The sequence below is a fragment of the Acanthisitta chloris genome, unplaced genomic scaffold (assembly GCF_000695815.1).
Source record: "Acanthisitta chloris isolate BGI_N310 unplaced genomic scaffold, ASM69581v1 scaffold1952, whole genome shotgun sequence".
Lineage (NCBI taxonomy): Eukaryota > Metazoa > Chordata > Aves > Passeriformes > Acanthisittidae > Acanthisitta > Acanthisitta chloris.
The window spans coordinates 1-20070 of record NW_008662052.1 but is presented as its reverse complement, the minus strand read 5'-3'; the positions used below and the strand labels follow the sequence as shown (position 1 = coordinate 20070).

The 20070-nt window shown below is 43.9% G+C and overlaps 1 protein-coding gene across 1 annotated transcript in view; it reads left to right on the top strand.

The window, feature by feature from the left end:
- LOC103798200 (TBC1 domain family member 8-like) overlaps positions 1–16497 on the top strand; it is a gene marked incomplete at its 3' end in the record, with an annotated part of 35922 nt that extends 19425 nt beyond the window's left edge. The window contains exons 6-12 of the mRNA XM_009070448.1: positions 1833–2073; positions 10412–10619; positions 11815–12009; positions 13250–13432; positions 13973–14123; positions 15371–15585; positions 16380–16497. Of these exons, the coding sequence (XP_009068696.1) occupies positions 1833–2073; positions 10412–10619; positions 11815–12009; positions 13250–13432; positions 13973–14123; positions 15371–15585; positions 16380–16497 (1311 nt within the window). The remainder of the gene's footprint in view (positions 1–1832; positions 2074–10411; positions 10620–11814; positions 12010–13249; positions 13433–13972; positions 14124–15370; positions 15586–16379) is intronic.
- Between the last annotated feature and the right edge of the window lie 3573 nt (positions 16498–20070).

The window sequence follows — 20070 nt, the reverse complement described above, 5'->3', positions numbered from 1 at the left end:
TGAGAAGAGTCTGATCATCCTCTTGGCACTTCCCATTCATGGACTTGAACACATTAATGAGGTCCCTTTTTAGTCATCTCTTCTTGAGGCTGAACAGCCCCAACTCCTTCAGCCTTTCCTCATCACTGAGGTGCTCCAGTCCCTTCAGCATCTTCAGGATGCTCCGTGTCCTTCTTGTGCTGAAGAGCCCAGAACTGGGCACAGTCCTCCAGGTGTGGAGTTTATATAAAAATCCCCCCAAACTGTAGCCTGAAAATGTTAAGTCTTCTGCTTCTGGCGAGTCTGTCCCCTTCCTCTTCTTTTATTTTCTGTTGAAATGACCTGGAATGCAATATTGGAACCTGTTTTCAGCTTCTCATACAATTAACTTATGGCTTATGTGAGTATAAACTCCGTGGAACATTTTTTCCAGGACAAGTCCCCTTTTATCTAAGCCTCAAAAGTATTTGCAGCATTTCAGAGGCTTAGAACGTCAGATTTCTTGAAAGGGTGTGCCAAGGTTTCTTCACATTTTTTAATTAAACTCATGTTTTTCTAAAACTTTGAAGACTTTGTAACTTTTATCAGTAGTTTGGGCCCCTCACAGTCTGCTGTGCCATTTCTAGAACCAACACTGTGGAGCCAATGTGCTTCCAACCTGCCTGAACAACAGTGCTATTGCTATGGCATTGTTTAATCTTTCTTCCCTTGGCTGTGCCGACACATAAAGATGATTTTATGACCATTTGCAACAGTGTCTGTGTGTGTTGACGCAGCTGTGCTTTATTTAAGTAAGAAAAAAATGGAATCTGCAAATAGTCTTGACAGCTGTGGTTCATAGAGCACAGCAAATTTGCTGAGGGTGGCTCCTTAGGTAATTAATGATCATGGTTAAGTGTCATATATATATGACAATGTTTGTTATTACTGCCTTTTTATTGCTTTATTGGCATCAGCAGAGCAGCTAGGGATGTTAGGGGGTGTAGTCTTGGTGTTACTGGCACAGAGAGTCCTGGGAAGCTTCCAACTGTTCTCAAGAAGAAATGTGATCTATTTTAAAGTCCTTTCCAGCCTAATTTCCACCCAGAGATTCGTATGAGAGGCAAGTAACATCCTGCAGTGGTTATCTTAAAATAAGCTGATTCTGTTTACCACTTGTATTTATATCATTTAAGTACAGAGAACAGTGTCCTACACTTCTGGTTTCCTATAAACAAGTCTGACTGCAGTTGATGTTTAGGGCAAGATTTTGCCTGTGCACTTTGTCAGTAAACAGTAACCAAAATGGGAAGATCCAAATGCCTGGGCAACTTTTTTTTTTTCTTAATGCCCTGTTTATAGTAGTAATTAAACTTTACATAAATGTCTGTGTGCTAAGGCTTCTTTTTGTATGGGGTTAGCTTTATTTCCAAAGTTACAGTAACTGTGCATGTAATTAGTTTTCCACCTGCCTACAGTTTTGTTTCTGGGAGATTACAAAGCCTTTCCCTTTTATCTTCGTGCTCTTGAACTCTTTTCTTCTGGTAATAAGGAAGCTGCAGAAATGACTTGCAAAGGAGTTAGGAGCACAGCATATGGCAGGTGTTCTGCAAAGGCACAACTCCCTCGTCCACCACTTCTTAGGAGAATTGCTAAAATTTTGAGGGAGAGACTGAAAAAGTCTTTTGGAGTGGGGGAGGTTGAATGCAGAGTCATAATAGGCATTTCAGTATGTGCTTGGTCTTGCCTATAAAAATGTGTTTCTCTCCTCTTTGGTTGTATTCATTTCATTCTGAATTTGCTAGTTTCCCAGAGCTGAAAAATGAAAGCAGAGTTTCCAACCCACTTTTGTGGTTTTTTTTCTTGGATGACAGTGAAACTTATCATTCCTTGGGTTGAGGTGCAGAAACTGGAAAGAACCTCCAATGTCTTCATGACAGACACAGTCCGAGTCACTACTGCGAATAAAGAACGTGACTTCTCCACCTTCCTGAACATCACTGAGGCTTTCAGGATCATGGAGCAACTGGCAGATGTGACACTCCGAAGGCTACTGGATAATGAAATCTTTGAACTGGATCCAGGCCTACAGGATCCTACTCAGATTACCAAGAGGTAAAAAGCTAAGTTCTTCTCTCTGATTCCCAGTGGCAGGACCTGAAGGAATGGTCTGAAGTTGTGTCAGGGGAGGTTTAGGCTGGAGATTAGGAGAAGGTTCTTCCCCCAGAGGTGTTTGGGCACTGAACAGCTCCCAGGGCAGTGTCACAGCCCCAAGGCTGACAGAGCTCCAGAGGGGTTTGGCCAATGCTCTCAGCACAGGGTGTGATTGTCAGGTATGTCTGTACCGGGTCTGGAGTTGGACTAGATGGTCCTCAAGGGTCCCTTCCAACTCTGAGGATTTTGTGATTCTTGAAGTTGTTGTCTGAGCAGAGGTTGGATGGGCTTTGTGGTTTGGTGTGTTAGCTGGGTAAAAGTTCAAAGCTTTTCTTGACTGGGTGCAGAAGACATTTTATAATGTATTGTGGTGTAGCCAATAAGTGCATTTGAACTTGTGTGCAAGATAACCTTTTTCCATTTTATATTCTTCCCATAAACAGCACCATGGGGTTTTTTGTTTGTTTGCTTTAAAAGTACCATTCCTTGTAGAAGGGGAGATTACAGCAAGGGATATTTTCCATCTTCCCTGAAGAGCAACATTATTTTGCTTATAATTTGAGCAACGTGTAGGTGTTCCTAGTGCCATCATTACTGCTTTTGATCATGCCTGAAACATGGAATTTCCCACTAGTGTGATTGTCATAGCCAACTTAGCAAAGCAGTTAAAGGATTTAAGAAACCCACAGATTAATGTGCTGTTGTCAGCTCTACCCCATTGCATCCCCAAAATGCATCTCTGCATTCCTCTCCCACTGCAGTCCTGGGCTCTCAGGGAAAGATTGATAGCTCTTTCTTTGCTGGTAGCACAACACACAACTCTTGTGTTTTATTTGCTGCTCTGAGAAAGGGGAGGGAAAACTGCCCTGAGGAATTTTAGGTGGGCAGGATGGAATTGCCCAAACTGGAATTTGCCTGGGGCGTCAGGGTTAAGGTGCTGATTTAAAGTACTTCTTTTCTAAATGGGGTGTGAGTGGAGCACTTATCTCCTCCTGAATCATGCCCTTTCCTGCTCTTCCTTCCTCTGCCTCTGCCAGAGGTATGAAGGGAATCACCAGGGTGTTGCTTCCTGGATAAAACATAAGGAATGTGTGGTATCATTTCCCAAAGAAAGGATAGATGTGCCCGGCAGCTGTTTTATTATTTCTGAGGGGCATTTTTACAGCGATGTTTGGTATATATATCCTGGCTAAACACTTCTGCAAAGTTTCATGTTGGAGCTTAAAACAACAAAATGCACTTTCTGTGCAATTTCATATGTGCACACAATAGGGAAAATCATTACCACCAGGATTTCATCCATGATGTTGTCAAGGAACAGTGGTGAGCAGCCACGGGAACCTTTGCAGGCTGTATTTTTTTAATAGCCAAGGTTCCTTGAAGTACAAGAGCTGCTGCTTTTTTAACACTGTTTGTGTAACTGGATGTTGTCGACATTGTAGGATTTGGACCCAAGAAATGTAAGATATGTACTTTAGCTAATGTAGGACGTGGCTGTAATAGGTTATGTCTCAGCCCCTTTCCATGCTTTACCAGTCCACCCTCCTCCTGCTTTTGGGCTGGAAAGTTAGGTGCAAGAAGCGAAGTAAGTAAATCCAGAGGAGAATTTCAGCATCTACTGAATTTTAACTCATGTTGTCACTTCCTAAACCAGTCTTTGAATCAGGGGCACTTACTGAATGGAAAACGACAAAGAAAGGAAAATTACAGTTGCAAAGGAAAGTGGAAGCTTAGTAACATGTTGTAATAAGGGTCTCTCAGGGAATCAGCTTGTGGCATCTTTGAAAAGCAGTGTGTCTATCAGCAATCAGGCAACAGGAGCAATCCCACACATTTCCTCAAACAGGTTTTCTCCTCTCCTTCCTTCCAACTTAAGGAGAAAAGGAAAAAGGTTGGGGGGACAGAGGAGAAGGAAAGATAAAACTATATTTGCAGGAGAGTCCCTGGGCAAGATGTTCTCTAAGCTGTGCTGATGTGCTGTGACTTGAGATGGCAGAAAGGGAAATGTGAAAGATGTCAAAATCCCATTCCTCTGTATGCATCAGGTAGAGGTTGGATAAGTTGCCTTTTCTGGTGCCCTTTGTCACACTTCAGCAACCACTTTGATGTAATGTGATTAAGCAAGACAGTAGTTTGAATAGTGGATAAACTGGTTTTTAGTGCTAACATGTTTTGAGGGGGTTGTACTTTTTTTGGTGTGTGAAGCTTTTGTTGCTGCTTTTTTTTTCTTGAAGCAACTGTAGTACTACAGGAACAATAATTTTCCTCTCAACACCTTCCCCCTGATAATTGTCTTTGTTAATTCTTGTGTGTGATTTGGTAGCAGATAAGTCTCTGAAAATGAAAGCAATAATCCACATATCCTGAGAACTATTCCAGCTCTGTCAAATGAATGAAGTCGCTGTGTATGGCTTTTGTTTGCTAGGCTTTGTTTTGTGAGAGGCTTGTCTCAATATTTTTTAGTGCCATCATGGTTTGTGAATTCTACTTTCCAAAACCCAGAAACCTTTGCTGCTGTTTCTGAGGCTCCTGGGGTCATCTAGGCAGTGTGAGCTCAGCCCAGAAAGCCAATGGAATCCTGAGGTGCATCCAAAGGGAGTGTGGGCAGCAGGTCAAAGGAGGTGATTCTTCCCCTCTGCTCTGGTGAGACCCACCTGGAATACTGCACACAGTTCTGGTGTCCTCAACATAAGAAGGACATGGAACTGTTGGAGCAAGTGCACAGAAGGCCACAAAGTTGCTAACAGGACTGGAGCATCTCCCCTGTGAGGACAGGCTGAGGGAGTTGGGGCTGTTCAGCCTGGAGAAGAGAAGGTTGTGTGGTGACCTCAGAGCAACTTTTCAATATCTGAAGGGCCTACAAGGAGCCAGAGAGGGACTCTGTGTTAGGAACTGCAGTGACAGGACAAGGGGTAATAGGTTCAAACTGAAGGAGGGAAAGGCTAGTTTGGATTTGATAAAAAAGTTTTTTTCCTGTTCTGGTGGTGAGACACTGTCCCAGGTTGCCCAGGGAGGCTGTGGCTGCCCCAACCCTGGCAGGGTTCACAGCCAGGTTGGATGAGCCTTGAGCAACCTGCTCTGGTGGGAGGTGTCCCTGCCCAGGGCAGGGGTTGGGACTGGATGATCTGTAAGGTCCATTCCAACCCTTAAATTCTATGGTTCTGTGATCTTGCTGAGCAGTGAAGGGATGGAACTCTCAGAGACTGTGGGATTAGGCCCACGCTCTGTGACACAAATTATATCATGGCCAGAGTCAAGCAAGTTAGTATGCAGTTTTTTGTGCTGCTTAATGAAATGATAAAGCTCAGAACAAAGGATTAGGAAGGGATTAATGGCAGTTAAGATCATTGCCATAAAAAGTGAAGTAAAGCTCAGGTGTTTACTAACTAAAAATGCCATTTCTTGCAGACATAGTTATGTGCCATACCATTTTTACTGGAACATATGGGAACTATTTTTTTCTTTCTTTAGTAGGAAGGTTGGTAAAATCTCTGCTGTAGGTTTCTTGTACTTCTAATTTCCATCTCTTTCAGGATACAAGACTATCCATTGCATCCCTTAAATGTAATGAGGGAATTCACCAGAGCAGAACCTGCAATTTAAAAGCTTCAGTGCTAGTGTCAGTAAGGTTTCAGCAGCACGATACGTCTCCCCAGGCTGTAACCACAGCAGTTTCTTTTCTTCATGTCTAACTGTGAATTACCAATGGCTTTGCTTCCTATGAAGGCAGAGAAGGTTGTTAACACTGATCTAAGCTGAATGGAAATTGTTTGAAGTATCTTGAGTCATAAATGTCACTTCAGTCTGCATTAATTCCTTCAGAGAGGGAAACTTAGAATGCTTTAAACCTTGAGCAACAGGGAGAATGTGACTAGAAAGAGCCTCCTTTTGTTGCATCTCCCTGGCAAAAGGCAGAGTTTGGGTTATCTCTCTGTGTCACTTGTGATAGATGATTGCCTAATGTGTTTTTAAGGATTTCCAGTAATGGAAGTACCAGGATCCATACTGATACTTCAATGCTCTGTCAATTAAGAGTCCGAGGTCTAACTTGAATCTTTCATGCTGCTTTTTGAGTCTGTCACTTCTTGTTCTACCCAGTACTATTGAAGAGGTCAGATGTGCTCTCTTTCTTTAGAGCAACCATCTTTGTGTTTGGGGGTTGATGTGCATCTCCTTTATTTCTTTGAACTGCACTGCCAGGGTTTCCTTACCAGTCTGGATTTTAGCCATTCTGGTCACTCCTCTCTGGACATTTGTCAGCTGTGCCATACAGTGGCAGGAATGGGGTGGTGGGATACAGGATTGCCCCTGAAGCCTTGCTGGTGCTGACCAGGGCAGGAGCTGCACGACTGCAGCAATTCTGGGACTGCTGTGCTGCATCTTGGTGGCTGTTCACTTCTGCAGCCCAGCACAGTGCTCCTCTTCCTCCTGTGGGCTTGAGGCTGTTGGCTTATGTTCAGTTTGTGATCCTGTGTAACCCCAAGGTTTTTCTTTTCACTGGATGGCTCCCGGTGGAGTTATCTCCATGCTGCATTTGTGCAGCTTATGATGTACAGCTGAAAATACTTGTAATGCTTTTTTTTTTTCCCCCACACCATCCCTTAAGTTCGTGAATATCCGTCTGAAGCTGATCCTGTTGTTCTGCTCTTAAGCCTCTACCAGCCTCATATCATGTACAGGTTTAGTAATCACAAGCTCTTGGATCCATCACATAGATTGCTGATGAAGACATTGAACAGAAGCTAGTCCAGGACAGATTCCAAGGAGGTTCTCTTGATACAACTGTCCAATTTACCAGGAAGCCTTGGAAGGCTTCACCATCCCTGGAGGTTTTCAAGCTGAGACTGGATGTGGCACTTAGTGCCATGGTCTAGTGACCATGGTAGGGTTGGACTCAATGATCCTTGAAGACTTCCAACCTGGTTGATTCTGTGATTCTATGATTCGAAGGCTGCTTTTTTGGGTATTCTTTTTTAACTAGCTTGGTACAACAGCTTTTCACTTCAAGTTTTGCTAGTTCCATGAGAGGATATATCAAGGCTTTCATAAATACTGGCTTAAACATTCATTGCATCTCTTCCAAGTGTGCTCCAATTGTAGTGTTCCTGCTGCATAAAGGAATGATGTTTAGTTTTCATGTGCCCTGACAAGTCTATGTTGGCTCTTCGCAGATAACTTCTCCTGGCTTGCTTATGAGAAGCCTTTCTTCCCACACAACTTCAGCAGTTCTTTCAATAAACAAGATAAATGTTGTTGGATGTGTTATTTCCAAAATCTCTAACTTTCTGGAGTCTGAACAGCAAGAAGAATCAAGTAATCAGCCTCTCAAATCGAGAGGTCAGCCAGTCTGTTTAGATTTTGGATAGGCAGCAAGTGACTCAGCAGAGCTCAAATCTTGCCAAGTTGGCTTCTGCTGGATTTGAAGCACAAACAAACACTGGACAGTGAGGACAGCATTTAAGCATCCTGATACTTTCAGGCATTTTGTTAGCCTTGTGTGTTATTTCCTTTCATTTGAAACTCTTGGAAGGTAATGTAGGGGTCATGCACAAGGAGTTATCACAGTTCAGGATTGCCATTCACTTTGAAGTGCTGGACTTGGAGGCAGTCCAGGATCCCACAACATACAAGTTGGGAGCTGTGCTCAGAAGGAATTGCTGAGTTTTCTGAAAAGTAGGGAACAAGGCAGTTGCATCTTCTTGCCTTTTATTCTTCTGATGCTTGTGTAAATACTCGTAAACATAATTTTTACCTAACGATGGCTTTCATTTCTTAAGTACTGCTCAGTACTCTGCCTTTGCTTGGAAACCAAACCAGCATGGAAATTGTTAAGTGAGAGTAGAAATTTTCAAACAGATGGAGCTGCAAGGTAGAAAGGTTGTGTTTCTATTCCAGGTTGGAGGTATTGTGAAGCTCAGAATGGAAGCTGTGGGACCTGGTGGACCAGCCACTGTGTCTTTGCTGTATCATATTTAAACAATTGCCTTGTCTTGTTTCAGGAGCTAATTTTATTTGCGGGTTTTTTGGAGTTGCAGGGTTGGGTTTTTTGAACCAGCTCTATTTTTGCTTGGCTGTGTTTATGAAGGGAAGCCATTGCTTTAAGCCCTAGAATTTGCCTGCCTAACAGGAAATATATATACTTCTTGTTTGAGCCCACGGCAGTAGGTGCTGAGAGCATCTCATCCCTGTGCTATCATCTTCCATTCCAGGATCTCTCCTCCAAGCAGGCTGGTCCCTGTTTGGGCACTTGTTCCTGGGGCAGCCCTGGCTGCAGTGTGGTTTCTGTGGTGGCCCCATGTGAGCTGTGTGAGTCATGGGGGGACAGGCAGTTCCAGGGATGTTGGGGTTGGCAGCCTTCCCTCTGGTAGAGGTTGAGGAGGAGTGGATGAAGCATTGGTGAATTTACTTCATTTCAGATGTGGGAAATACCATCCTTCTTCAGCTTAACATCTTCTGGTTTCTTGCCCTGCACATGAAACCCAAGCCCCAGGAAATGCAGCAAAATGCTGCAAAATTCAGAAGGTTCAGGTTTTGGAGCATTAGAAACAGTCAGCTCAGAAATAACAGACAACCTCTGTCTCAACAGAGGTCCCACTCTTCTGTATAATGCTTCTTCTCAAACCAAGGTCTAGAAATCACCACCACTGAGGAGATGCAGGGAGGGTCTTACCTTCTCAGCACAATAACAGGAGAGCAGAGCTCTACCCAGACCTGACTGCAGATGCTATCAGCAGCATTCATCTGTGCTGTGCAGAAATGGAAAATATTTTAGTGGTGAGTTAACTAGGAGGCATATCCTGATCCAGCTTTGTCACAATAGCAGATCGCTGTGGGCACTTATCAGAGCTGCTCTCGCTGTGGAATTTTAACTCAGGAGCAACCTTTCTGTCTTCCTTCACAAAGAGGCTTTCTCTTTGTTCTCTGTGAAAAACAGGAGACTGTTTGTCTGTTTTCCTTGGATAATATTATTAAGGAAGATAATGCTTGAGAAGGAAACATCAGCTGAATGCTGGTTGAGTGCGTTCTGTCTTCTCTGTTGGTTGCAGATACAGATCCTTCTTCTCAGGTCTCAGTTTATTCTGGATTGTCTTCCTCCCTGTTTCACATGGCTTTGTTGCTGTATGTTTTTCTATGGATTAAACTAAAAAACAAACAATTGATTTACTTGCTGAAGCAGAGGCTTCATTTGCCTCAACTTAACTTTTTAACAGCAGGGCTGGGGTGGGGGGAAGGTGTCTGCAGGAGAGGAGGGTGAAGGAAGGAGCAGAGAGGGGATTTACAGCACAAGGTGCCACTCCCTGTTATGCTTCAGCCCACGCTTTAAATTCTTTCAATGGCACAAAGTCAAGCTTTTTTTAAAAATCCTTTTCTTTTCCCTAAGGTGAATCATGTTTGGAAAAATTTACTTGTAGTAAAGAACATGATAGAATTCAAGCCCTGATGTTTCTGGTGCTTCTGTTGATGAGCTAATAGCCATGGCCTGTTTATAATGTAATTGCTTAGCTCTTTGAATTACTGCAGGCTTCTTCATTAGGAAAGGAGGAGGAAAAAAAAAAATCCCCAAAGCCAAGTCTTTATAACCATGGCTCAGTAATGAAAGTTTAATTTATTTAAACTTTTCCCCTCCACACAAATGTGGATGGTGACTGGAAGGAAGCCAAGTCCAAACTGAATGTGGCTGGTGCTGTTACACCCAACTGACCTGAAACTGTTTTGGATTTTCCAACTGTTCTGAGAGCTCCCAGAGACTGATCCCTCTGCAAGTAGTCAATGCCACCATCGTTACCTCTTCTATTACTGACCTCTTTGAGCAAATGCATTACTTTTGGGTGCAGGTGCAGGTCCCTGGGGTGATGTTGGTAATGTTACTGGGAAGGGAAACAAGGAACATAAAGCTAATCTCCATTGCTTAATGTATGTTCATCAGATGAAAGATTTAGTTGTCTCCTGGGCATTGAAATCTGTAACTCTTTGAGGCTGGAAAGTTGTACAGCTACCATAGAAAGTGCATGGTTAAATAATAATTGGAACCCCCCCAAAACAACAAATTTAAATTGCTGTCCTTCCTAGTTGCTTTTGACCTTATTGTTAAACAAGCAATCATTGATAACATTTTTCTTTTATATTTCAAAGTTGGTCTTTTACAGCTGTGTTCACATTGCCCCTGAAGATTGCTGTGCACAGTGTTTTTATTCTGTACCCCTAAGGCCTTGTTGAGGCTAACAAGAAAAGCAAACTTTGCACTGTATGTCCTGACTTTTGGGATCCTGTGATTCGTTCTTACTTCTCTTTCCTTAAGGGATCTTGAAGCCAGAGCACAGAACGAGTTCTTTCGGGCCTTCTTCAGATTGCCCAGGAAGGAGAAGCTGCATGAAGTTGTGGACTGTTCTCTCTGGACGCCGTTCAGTCGCTGTCACACAGTGGGAAGGATGTACACTTCAGACAGTTATATCTGTTTTGCCAGCAAAGAGAATGGCTGCTGCAATGTTATCATCCCACTTAGAGAGGTAGAGTTGTTTCATTTCGAGTCCTTATCTGTGTTTTCCTCCCCACTGCTTGACTTATCTGCAAACTGTTGTTTGATGAAAAAGAGTAGGATGCTTGTGTGTGTCCTGCCTAAAGGGTTGTTGTAAAGCTTGTTCTGGGATCATTAGGCCTGTGTTCCTACAAATGTGGGTGATTCAACATGATCCTTGAAGTATGGGTAGGTGATGCAGCAGGACAGAGCACTGCAAAAGCAGAGTCTGCTCGGTCCAAGACTTGGACAGGACTCCTCTCCCAGTTCCACAAACACATCTGTCCAGCTTGATGTTGATGGAGACTTCAGCTTAGACCCATTCCTTGCCTAGGATCAACACTTAGAAGTGTTGACACTCTCCCTCCATAGACAACCTCTAACAAACCTGTGGATACTTTGCCAAGCCGTAGGGCAGAGGATAAAAGGGAATGTTGCGGATGCAGTGATGAGCTGACAGATTTCCATGAAGTCAGAGCTGTATTCATATGGAGGGATAGTGCATGGGAAGGTGGTGGGAGTAGCAGAGGAGAAGAAGCTGTCAGCTAACACCTGCCTGATCTGCTGTGGATACAAGGCTGTTAGGATCTCATAATTAAAGCTTTCCTTTCATCCTTGACTAATAACAGAGTAACACCTAAATCATATCTGAACTGTAGCAACTTACCTTCCACTGTCACAGAAACAGAAAACAGTAAGAGAACAGTGTTATATATTGATTCAGAAACAGGGAAAAACAGTGGTTTTGTTATCTTCAAAAGTGTAAATTTCTTACTCCATCCTAAACAGTGGTTTTGTTATCTTCAAAAGTTTAAATTTCCTACTCCATCCCCCAGAATTTGATCAAGTTAATCCTTTCATCAATCTTTTTTTTAAATCATATATCCCTTTCTTATATTTCCCCTCAGTCTACTGTCCAGACATGAGGTGCAAAGTCATTTAGAAATTTAAAAAAAAAAAGAAAAAAGAGCTGGCATATCTTTTGGTATCAGCTTTGAGCTTCTAAAGAGAGTATGAACTTAAGGTGATAGGATGTGTTTGATCAACAAAAGCTAATGTGAATAACCACATTTAAAGCGTGTGTGCATAGGAATGCTGTGTTTGTACATCTTGGTACAGGTAGAATGTTTGAAGATGTTGCTGTGGATGTGGTGCCTAATGTGTTTTCTGTAATGTTTCTGGAAAAGGTGATCAGTATAGAGAAGATGGAGGACACAAGCCTTCTCCCTAATCCCATCATTGTTAGCATCAGGAGCAAGACAGCCTTTCAGTTCATTGAGCTGAAGGACAGGGATACGTTGGTGGAGAACCTGCTCCAGAGGCTAAAAGAAGTGAACTCCAGCAACTCAGTGCACTGCAACAACTTGCAAAATAACAACCAGGTACTGATCTCTCTCTCTCTCATCTCTCTCTCTCTCTGTCTTCTCTCTTCATGTTCATCCATTAGCTCATTGTCTTTGGGAGGTTGATCTTGGGCCACTGCTGTCTCCTGTCATCTTTAAAGACCTGCCTGATGGGCAGAGCACACCCACAACATGGTTGTGACTGACACTGAGGGAAGCAATGAATATGGTGGGTAGCAGGACTCTCCTTCATAGAGACCTCAACAATCCACAGTCTGGAGAAAAAGGCTGATAGAGACCTCATGAAGTTCAGCAAAAGCAAATGTTAAACCTGGCACAGTAACCCCATGCAACAAGGAGGGGTTGGTTGGAGAACAGCCATGTAGAAAAGGTGGGAGGATCATGATGGACAACACTTTGACCTTGTAAGTCAGCAGTAAGCTCTTACAGTGAGGAAGTCCAACACCATAATCAGGTTGTACTAGCAGGATTGTAACCAGCAGGTCATGGGATGTTATTATTCCCTTTTATTCAGCACTTCTGAGGCTGATCAAGAGTACTGTGTCCAGTTTTGACTCCGTTCCGCTACACGAGAAAAGCATTGACAAATTAGATCAAGTCTAGTGGAGAGCTGCAGATGGTCAGGGGCTGGAGCACATGCTTTATAAGCAGAGGTTGAGGGAGCAGGGCTTCTTCAGCCAGTCTTCTGCACGATAGTGGGGAGTTAGAAGATGGAGGCAGACTCTTCTTGGATGCACCTGTTGAGAGACAAGTAGCCACAGCCTCAAGATGCAGCAAGGGAAAATCCAACCAGACAAAATGGAAGATTCCTTCTCAAGGGTGGGCAGAGCTGGACCAAGCTACCTGGAGGGTCTTTGGACTCTGCTTTCTTGCAGCTCCTCAACTTGTCTGGGCACAGACACCAGCAACCAGGTCTGAGGGCCCCTGCTTTGAGCAGGGGATTGAAAAAGATGGTCCCCTCCAACCTAAATTGTTCTCTGATTCTGTTTGTCAAATCCTAATAGTAGAGTATTGTTTGGTACCTTGTCACCAAGGACACTTGTAATTCGCTACCAACTTCTGGCTGAAAGTAACAACTCTTTCCTTGACATGCAGATGATTTGTATAAAGTCTTGAGTAAGACCTTTCCTCCTGAAAGGTGACCTAAAAGGTTTTGATGCAAAAGGCAAAGGGTTACCCAGCTGTGTGTCTTGAGGACAGTTGAAGATGTTGTTCTTAGCCTCTTTTCAGTCATTACCACTTTGATTCTGCATTGCAGAACACTCTTACCTATGGATCCCTGTGTGTGCCAAGGGACACTGAGCCTGCACAGCTGGGAACAGAGGCTTCACAAGGGAAGGAGAGAAGTGAGTGTGAACAGGAGAACAGTTACTTGCTCAATGCAGAAGCACTAAGGTCGGACTTTCATCAGTCAGGAATGTCGGGCCTTGATTTTGGAAAGGTATGTAACATTTGGGAGAAGTTGTAGGAGTTTTAGGTTTGGATGTTTTGTCTGAGTCACCATCCCTGGAAATGTTTAAGAGGTATTTGATGTTGGAGGATCTGGTTTAGGGTTTAGGGGTTCCAGCAGTGACAGGTTAATGGTTGGACTGGATGATCTTAGAGGTCTCCTCCAGCCTTGATGGTTCTAGGATTCTATGATTTTGTTTCTACAGAAGCTGGGCCAACGGTCAGACAGATAAGCATTTTTAGTCAAGTGCACTCTGTATGGGTTGGAGAAGTCAGGTATGGGCTAACAGCTTTCCTATTCACTTGGATTTTTTTATTCTCCCCATTTTGTTCCAGTGAATATTTATAATCTCCTCCCTGTGTGGTGAATTGGACATTCAAAATGGGGAAAGCTGTAGTCCCTAGAGCAGACTTCCCATTTCCCTTGATAATGGAAACACCTCATGCAATGTCTGATATGTAAAATGTTTCTGTTTGCCAGTTTTTACATGCATGTGATTTGTTCTTCTGAAATACATCTTCTTGTCCCCAGTCTAGGGAGCAAATCAAAGAGAGCCTGTGGGATGACCATTTCGTGGAGTACGGCAGGACCGTGTGCATGTTTCGCACAGAGAAAATCAGGAAGCTTGTTGCTATGGGAATTCCTGAATCCTTAAGAGGCAAACTCTGGCTGCTCTTCTCAGGTGGGCATGCTTAGAAATGTTGGCTGAAGGCATCATCTGGTTTTGGACATGGTAAAAGATTTAGGCAAGAGATCTCCCAAGGGCAATGAAACTGAACTAATTAATGCCAGGAAGTACCTACATAAATCTGTAAAAATTTTATCTCAGGATGACATCACATATGTGCAGGAGAATCAAAGTAGCATCTTTAGAAGCCCCAACCCTGGCAGTGTTCACAGCCAGGTTGGCTGAGCCTTGAGCAACCTGCTCTGGTGGGAGGTGTCCCTGCCCAGGACAGGGGTTGGGACTAGATGATCTCTAAGCTCCATTCCAGCCCCTAAAATTCTATGATTCTATGATTTTCTTCATCTGTGTAATTTAAAATTAGGATCATGTTTTCATAAAACAATGCTCATCTTCAAGCAACAATTAGATTGTAGCATAAATATTGATTTAACCCTAGACAAATCAGATTATTGCAAAATAATGACATCTCCAAGTCAGCAGTCCTGCTCCTGCTTCTTGTTGCATGTTGGCACAGCTTGGAGAAACTGGAGACAGAAAAAACCCAACTCATTTCATCGACAGGTCTGGTAGAGCCAGAGTGTGCTTACAATATGATCTCAAATTTAGTCCTTAATCCAGTATATTGGAGAAGAGAAGGTTGTGTGGAGACCTCAGAACACCTTCCAGGATCTGAAGGGCTTACAGAGGGAGAGGAACTCTTTGTTAGGAGCTGCAGTGACAGGACAAGGGGCAATGGGTACAAATCGAAGGAGGGAAAGTCTAGGTTGGATGTGAGAAAAACGTTTTTCCCTTTGAGGGTGGTGAGACACTGTCCCAGGTTGCCCAGGGAGGCTGTGGCTGCCCCACCCCTGGCAGTGTTCACAGCCAGGTTGGATGAGCCTTGAGCAACCTGCTCTGGTGGGAGCTGTCCCTGTCCACAGCAGAGTGTTGGTACTAGTTGATCTTTAAGGTCCCTTCCACCCCAAACCATTCTGTGATTCTGTAATATTTCTGCTGGAGAAGTCTTCTGCTCAGTTAAGCATTTTTAAATGTTAATTGTGTCACATAAGTTTTGCTAATGCCTATTTTATTTTCAAGACACGTTTTCTGCTGGGACTTCCTCTTTTAGGTCTGGAAATTTCAGTAAATTCACAACCCTTGGGGAAAACCATCTTGATTACATCCCTTTGAGCAGCAATCCCACAACACTTAGTTTAGCATCATCTTAATATCCATTTCCATCTTCCTCCCTCTGCCTCCAGACGCTGAGACAGATCTGGCGTCGCATCCTGGGTACTATGTGCACTTGGTGGAGACCTCCATGGGGAAGTGCTGCATGGCAACGGAGGAGATCGAGCGCGACCTGCACCGCTCGCTGCCCGAGCACCCTGCCTTCCAGAGCGAGCCTGGCATCGCTGCCCTCAGGAGGGTCCTCACAGCCTATGCACACAGGAACCCCAAAATAGGATACTGCCAGGTGAGGAATTCGCGCTGCTAAAATAGGATACTGCCAGGTGAGGAATTCACACTGCTGCAAGGCTTCCTGCTTGCTTTTTCCCCCCTTCTTTTTGCAAACTGCGTTTGGAGTTATAGGAGGGGAAAAAACAAAAGTGTTTCTGATGCACTTTTGAACTCCTGCTTGCTTTTTCCCCCCTTCTTTTGGCAAACTGCGTTTGGAGTTACATGAGGGAAAAAAAGAACTGTTTCTGATGCACTTTTGAACAAGAGAAGCATTTCTTGCATAATACTTGGATGCAGTGCAGAGCAAATTGGCCTGTACAGATGAGAGACATGTAGTGCACTGGGAAAGAGGTTTAGTGAACCTTTTTGCCACTTTCTTCCAAAACTGATGGTAAATGATGCAAGTACTTTGCCCAGTTGAAACAATAACTTTAACTTCTGTGCAGCTCCCTGAATCCTGGTTAGCATCAGGCCACTCCTGATACAGGAAGGGTGGGGAAAGCAGCCCCAACACATCTTGCACTATCAGTTCCCTACTCTGTATCTGGGCAAATCCAGTACTGAGCTTTTCTCCATTGTTTCCTTTTGCTCTTATGAAAAACAGTACACACAAGCTTGAAAAACTTGTTATGCCTTTTGGGTTGCAATTCTATATTTGCTGTCTATTGTCTCTCTTTTTTGCTGAGTTTTTTTTAGCTGTTCCCATCATGTTGGGCTACTTTTGTTGTTTTAAAAATAGCCACAATTGAGCTTTTGTCAGTAGGATTTGCTGTCACTAACAAATCCCATTTTCTTCTTTGCCCTGGTAAGTCCATGAATATTTTGACCTCGGTGTTGCTGTTGTATGCCAAAGAGGAAGAAGCATTTTGGCTGCTGGTTGCTGTGTGTGAGCGAATGCTGCCAGATTACTTCAACCACCGAGTGATAGGTGAGCTCTCTTCTTGCAAACTGGGAAGCTGAATGTCATTGGGGGTGTGTAAAATGCTCAGGGTCTGCTGAGGTCCAGACCCTGCAGATGAGGTGGTCCATCCCTGCAGTATGCAGGGACAGCAGCAGCCACTGCTCAGGTTCCAGCCAGGGTTGTTTTTGGTTTGAAGGGTTTGAACTGCAAGGTCTATAAATACATGTTCAGCTTTAGAGTTTGTCATCTTCTTTCCTGTTGGTCAGAAGGCAGTGACACTGTTGCCTGTTAGGTAAAAATAGAAGAGCTTGCGGGTCTTGGTTAGGGGTGTTCATTGCCAGAGACTCAAGATGAACCTGAGAAAATTCTGCTAGGGTAGCTATTTGTGATCTGACAAAGTGCCTGGCTGCTGGAGTCGTGCAGGCTTGCATCTGAACCAGCCCTGTGTAAGGAGGGCTGATCCAAACCCCTCTGAATGTGAGGTGCTGCTTTTAGAGGTGAGCCCTGTCCCCGTGCAGAGTGCCACGTGCTGCCTATGCTGTCTCCTGCTCTTTGCAGTGCAGCTCTCTTTAAGACTTGTGCAAACATCTGCCTAATGCACAGAGACAGAGGGGCTGAGCAGCTCCACACGTGTGTTTGGATGTTGTGTGTATATGGTATGTGTACAAGAAAGAGTATTTTTTCTTTGCAGTCACTTCCTCCCCTGACAGAAGTGTTTGATAGCTTTTCCCTCTTTAATGCTAACCTTAGTCCTTAGCTACAGCATCTGCTGGTACAGCATCACTAGTAGCAAAGGGAGGGATCAGGGTCACTTGTGAGGAGATGGGGATAGGAGGAAATCCCTGGTGGTAGTGATTCTGGGAGGCAGAAATGGTATAGCCACTCCTGTGCTGCCTGGGGAGTGGGAGGAGACATCTGAGAAGATTTCCAGTCTTTTCCTTGAAAGATGGGATTGTCATACCTCCCTCCTGACACTGTGTTGCTGCACAGTTACTGTCTTGTCTCTGAACTGGCAGGAAGGTAAGCTAAAGCAGAGTTATTCCAAAGTTAGCTGGATGCTTAGGATGTTTTGTGGTGCTGTGAATGCCACTGGTATTTTCAACTACTGGACTGGGCGTTGTAATTGTCCCATGGATCAGAATTTTGGTTCTTTTCTTCAAAGGTGACTTTAAACTCCCATGTTTGCCTTCTTCCTTGATTAAAAGAGAAAACAGTTTATCTGTCCTCGTGCATTTCTAGATATCATCAGCATTCTTTGAGTTACTGATGGCTTTGATGCTTGCTGGGTTGCTGCCCCTGAGTAGCATTCTCCACACCCAAACCAGTTGTCCCACTTGGCCACCCACATCACTGCCTTGAGTTGTACTTAATTTGGGGTTTGTATCTTGCCTGTCACTTGACATGGCTACAGCCTACATTGTTTGAGTGCTGAGAGTCTCAGTTGTCTGGCTGTTTTCCTGTCATTTGTACCCTCAGGAAAGAGTTCTGTGACTCTAGAAGATGAACTACCATGGCTCACCACAGTGTGAAGAGCCAGGAGCTTCAGCTTGGAAGTTCCCCTGCTCTCCCTAGTCCAGTGGCAGTGCTGTAGTTTTGCAATGTGGTTGCTTCACTGAGCAGTTACTTCTGCAGCTTTGATACAGTCATAAGCTGAGACAGGGGAGATTCAGATGAGATGTTAGGAAATTTTTTTCCCTGTTAGGGTGGTCAGGCACTGGAATAGATTGCCCAGGGAAGTGGTGGGATCACCATCCCTGGAAGTGTTTAAGAGGTGTCTGGATCTGGTGCTGGAGGTTTAGGGTTTAAGGGGTTGCAGCAGAGTGGCAGGTGAATGTTTGGACTGGATGATCTTTGAGGTCTCCTCCAACCTTGATGATTCTATGATTTACCCTAGAACTCAGTGTGCCCAGATTGGTGCTGCTGATCTTCTCCACCCTGCCCCTCCTCTGGTTCCTGTTCCTTGAGTTAATGTTCTTGGCTGCACATTTCAGTTGACCTTCTTTTTTGATTTGCAACCAGCCCTTGTCTAAACTTTGTATTGTTTCTTCCTGCATAACACTTCCAAGACCCAACTTTTCCTCTTTGCACTGCCAACACTGTTGTCCAAATTCTCATCTCTCTGTATCTTTGGTGATCTCTGACCTTGCTACCTGTCACTGTGCTTTTCCTCTCCAGTGTCAGCCAGTGATCTCTGCAGTCTGAACAGCTACTGAATTCATGACCTTGGTTTAACAGGCCTTCTTGGCTCCATCTTCTCTCCAGTCTTTTCTTTATGACTTACAAAATAGTCTGTTTATTTATTTGCTTCTTTATTTATGTATCATTTCTGCTTTCAAACTTAGGTAATTCAGTTCTGCTCAACCTTTTTACTTTCATGACATGACCATCTCCCTCCTTCAGCCTTGCCAGCTATGCTCTGTCTTTTCACAGCCCTTTTCATCCTTTCACTGCTTGCAAATGGGGACAATCTTGCAGGCAGGGCTCCTCCCTCAGGAATTCCCTCTGTCCTTCTCCCTTCTGCAATGCATAGAGGAAATTACAAGCAGATAGTTTGCAAGACAGAAACAGGTTGGACTTGGGTCAAGAGTGGTGGCAAGGGTCATGCATATTGTGTTCTCATGTTAACATGACTTCTCCATCCCCTGCATAAACCAGCAGGCCATCTTACCCCTCCTTGACTGTTAGACTGTTATCACCTTGACAATGAAATTCTAGAAACACTGAAAACCTTCTCTGATTTGCCTTTTCAGTCCTGGAGATGTCATTTAGCTTGTGTGTTGGGTCATCCTTGTTTAAAGGGATGCCCTGGTGCTTTCCTACCTCATCATCATCTCATGCTGCAATACTTTAGGGATTCAGTTGCTTGGAATTCATGGTTTCTGGGAGACTCATAAAAAGGTGTTCAGAAAAGGCCCTTTGAAAACACCTGTTTGACTTTCATCTGCAATGTCAGCACTATAATAAGATCTGTGAAAGATCTGGGCAGCATTGCACGTTGCTTTTAAACCTCTGTTTTTCCCAGTGCTGTCTGAGTCTGCAGTGATGTTTTTATATGTCTTGCCTATCTGTCTCTGGCTTTCTTCAAATACCTCTGCAACCAGCTCTGGTTTTTTGGGTCCGTGTTAACTATGGCCATAAAATTGTTTGCATTAAACTTATTAAATAAACCCCAAACAGAAATTGTCCTCTGTTAAGTAACCCTAGTCTGGTTTCTGTTCTGTTTTCTTTACCCTTCTTGTTTATGACCATTGGCATGAGAAAGGTTTCTTTTCCAAGCACCATGCTTGATGTGTTTCTGAAGAGCTCTTTGCATGTCCCTGGGCACTCATTTTTCATTTGTGGTGCTGTAATGTTGGTTCAGACACCAGCAGAAGCTCTTTATGGCTTGATGAGAAAAGTCATAGAAATGTCATAACTGGTGTTTTTTCCCCCCGTGATTTGGATGCAGACCCAAAAGCTACTGTGTCTCTGCCACAAATTGTCCAGGTCATATTCTGCTTCTGCACAACAGAAGCTTTGAGTTCTAGGGATATGTATGTCTCAGGAATTTCACAGCCACCAAAGCTGTTTCCTAGGAAGTAATTGAAACCAGCAGTGAGG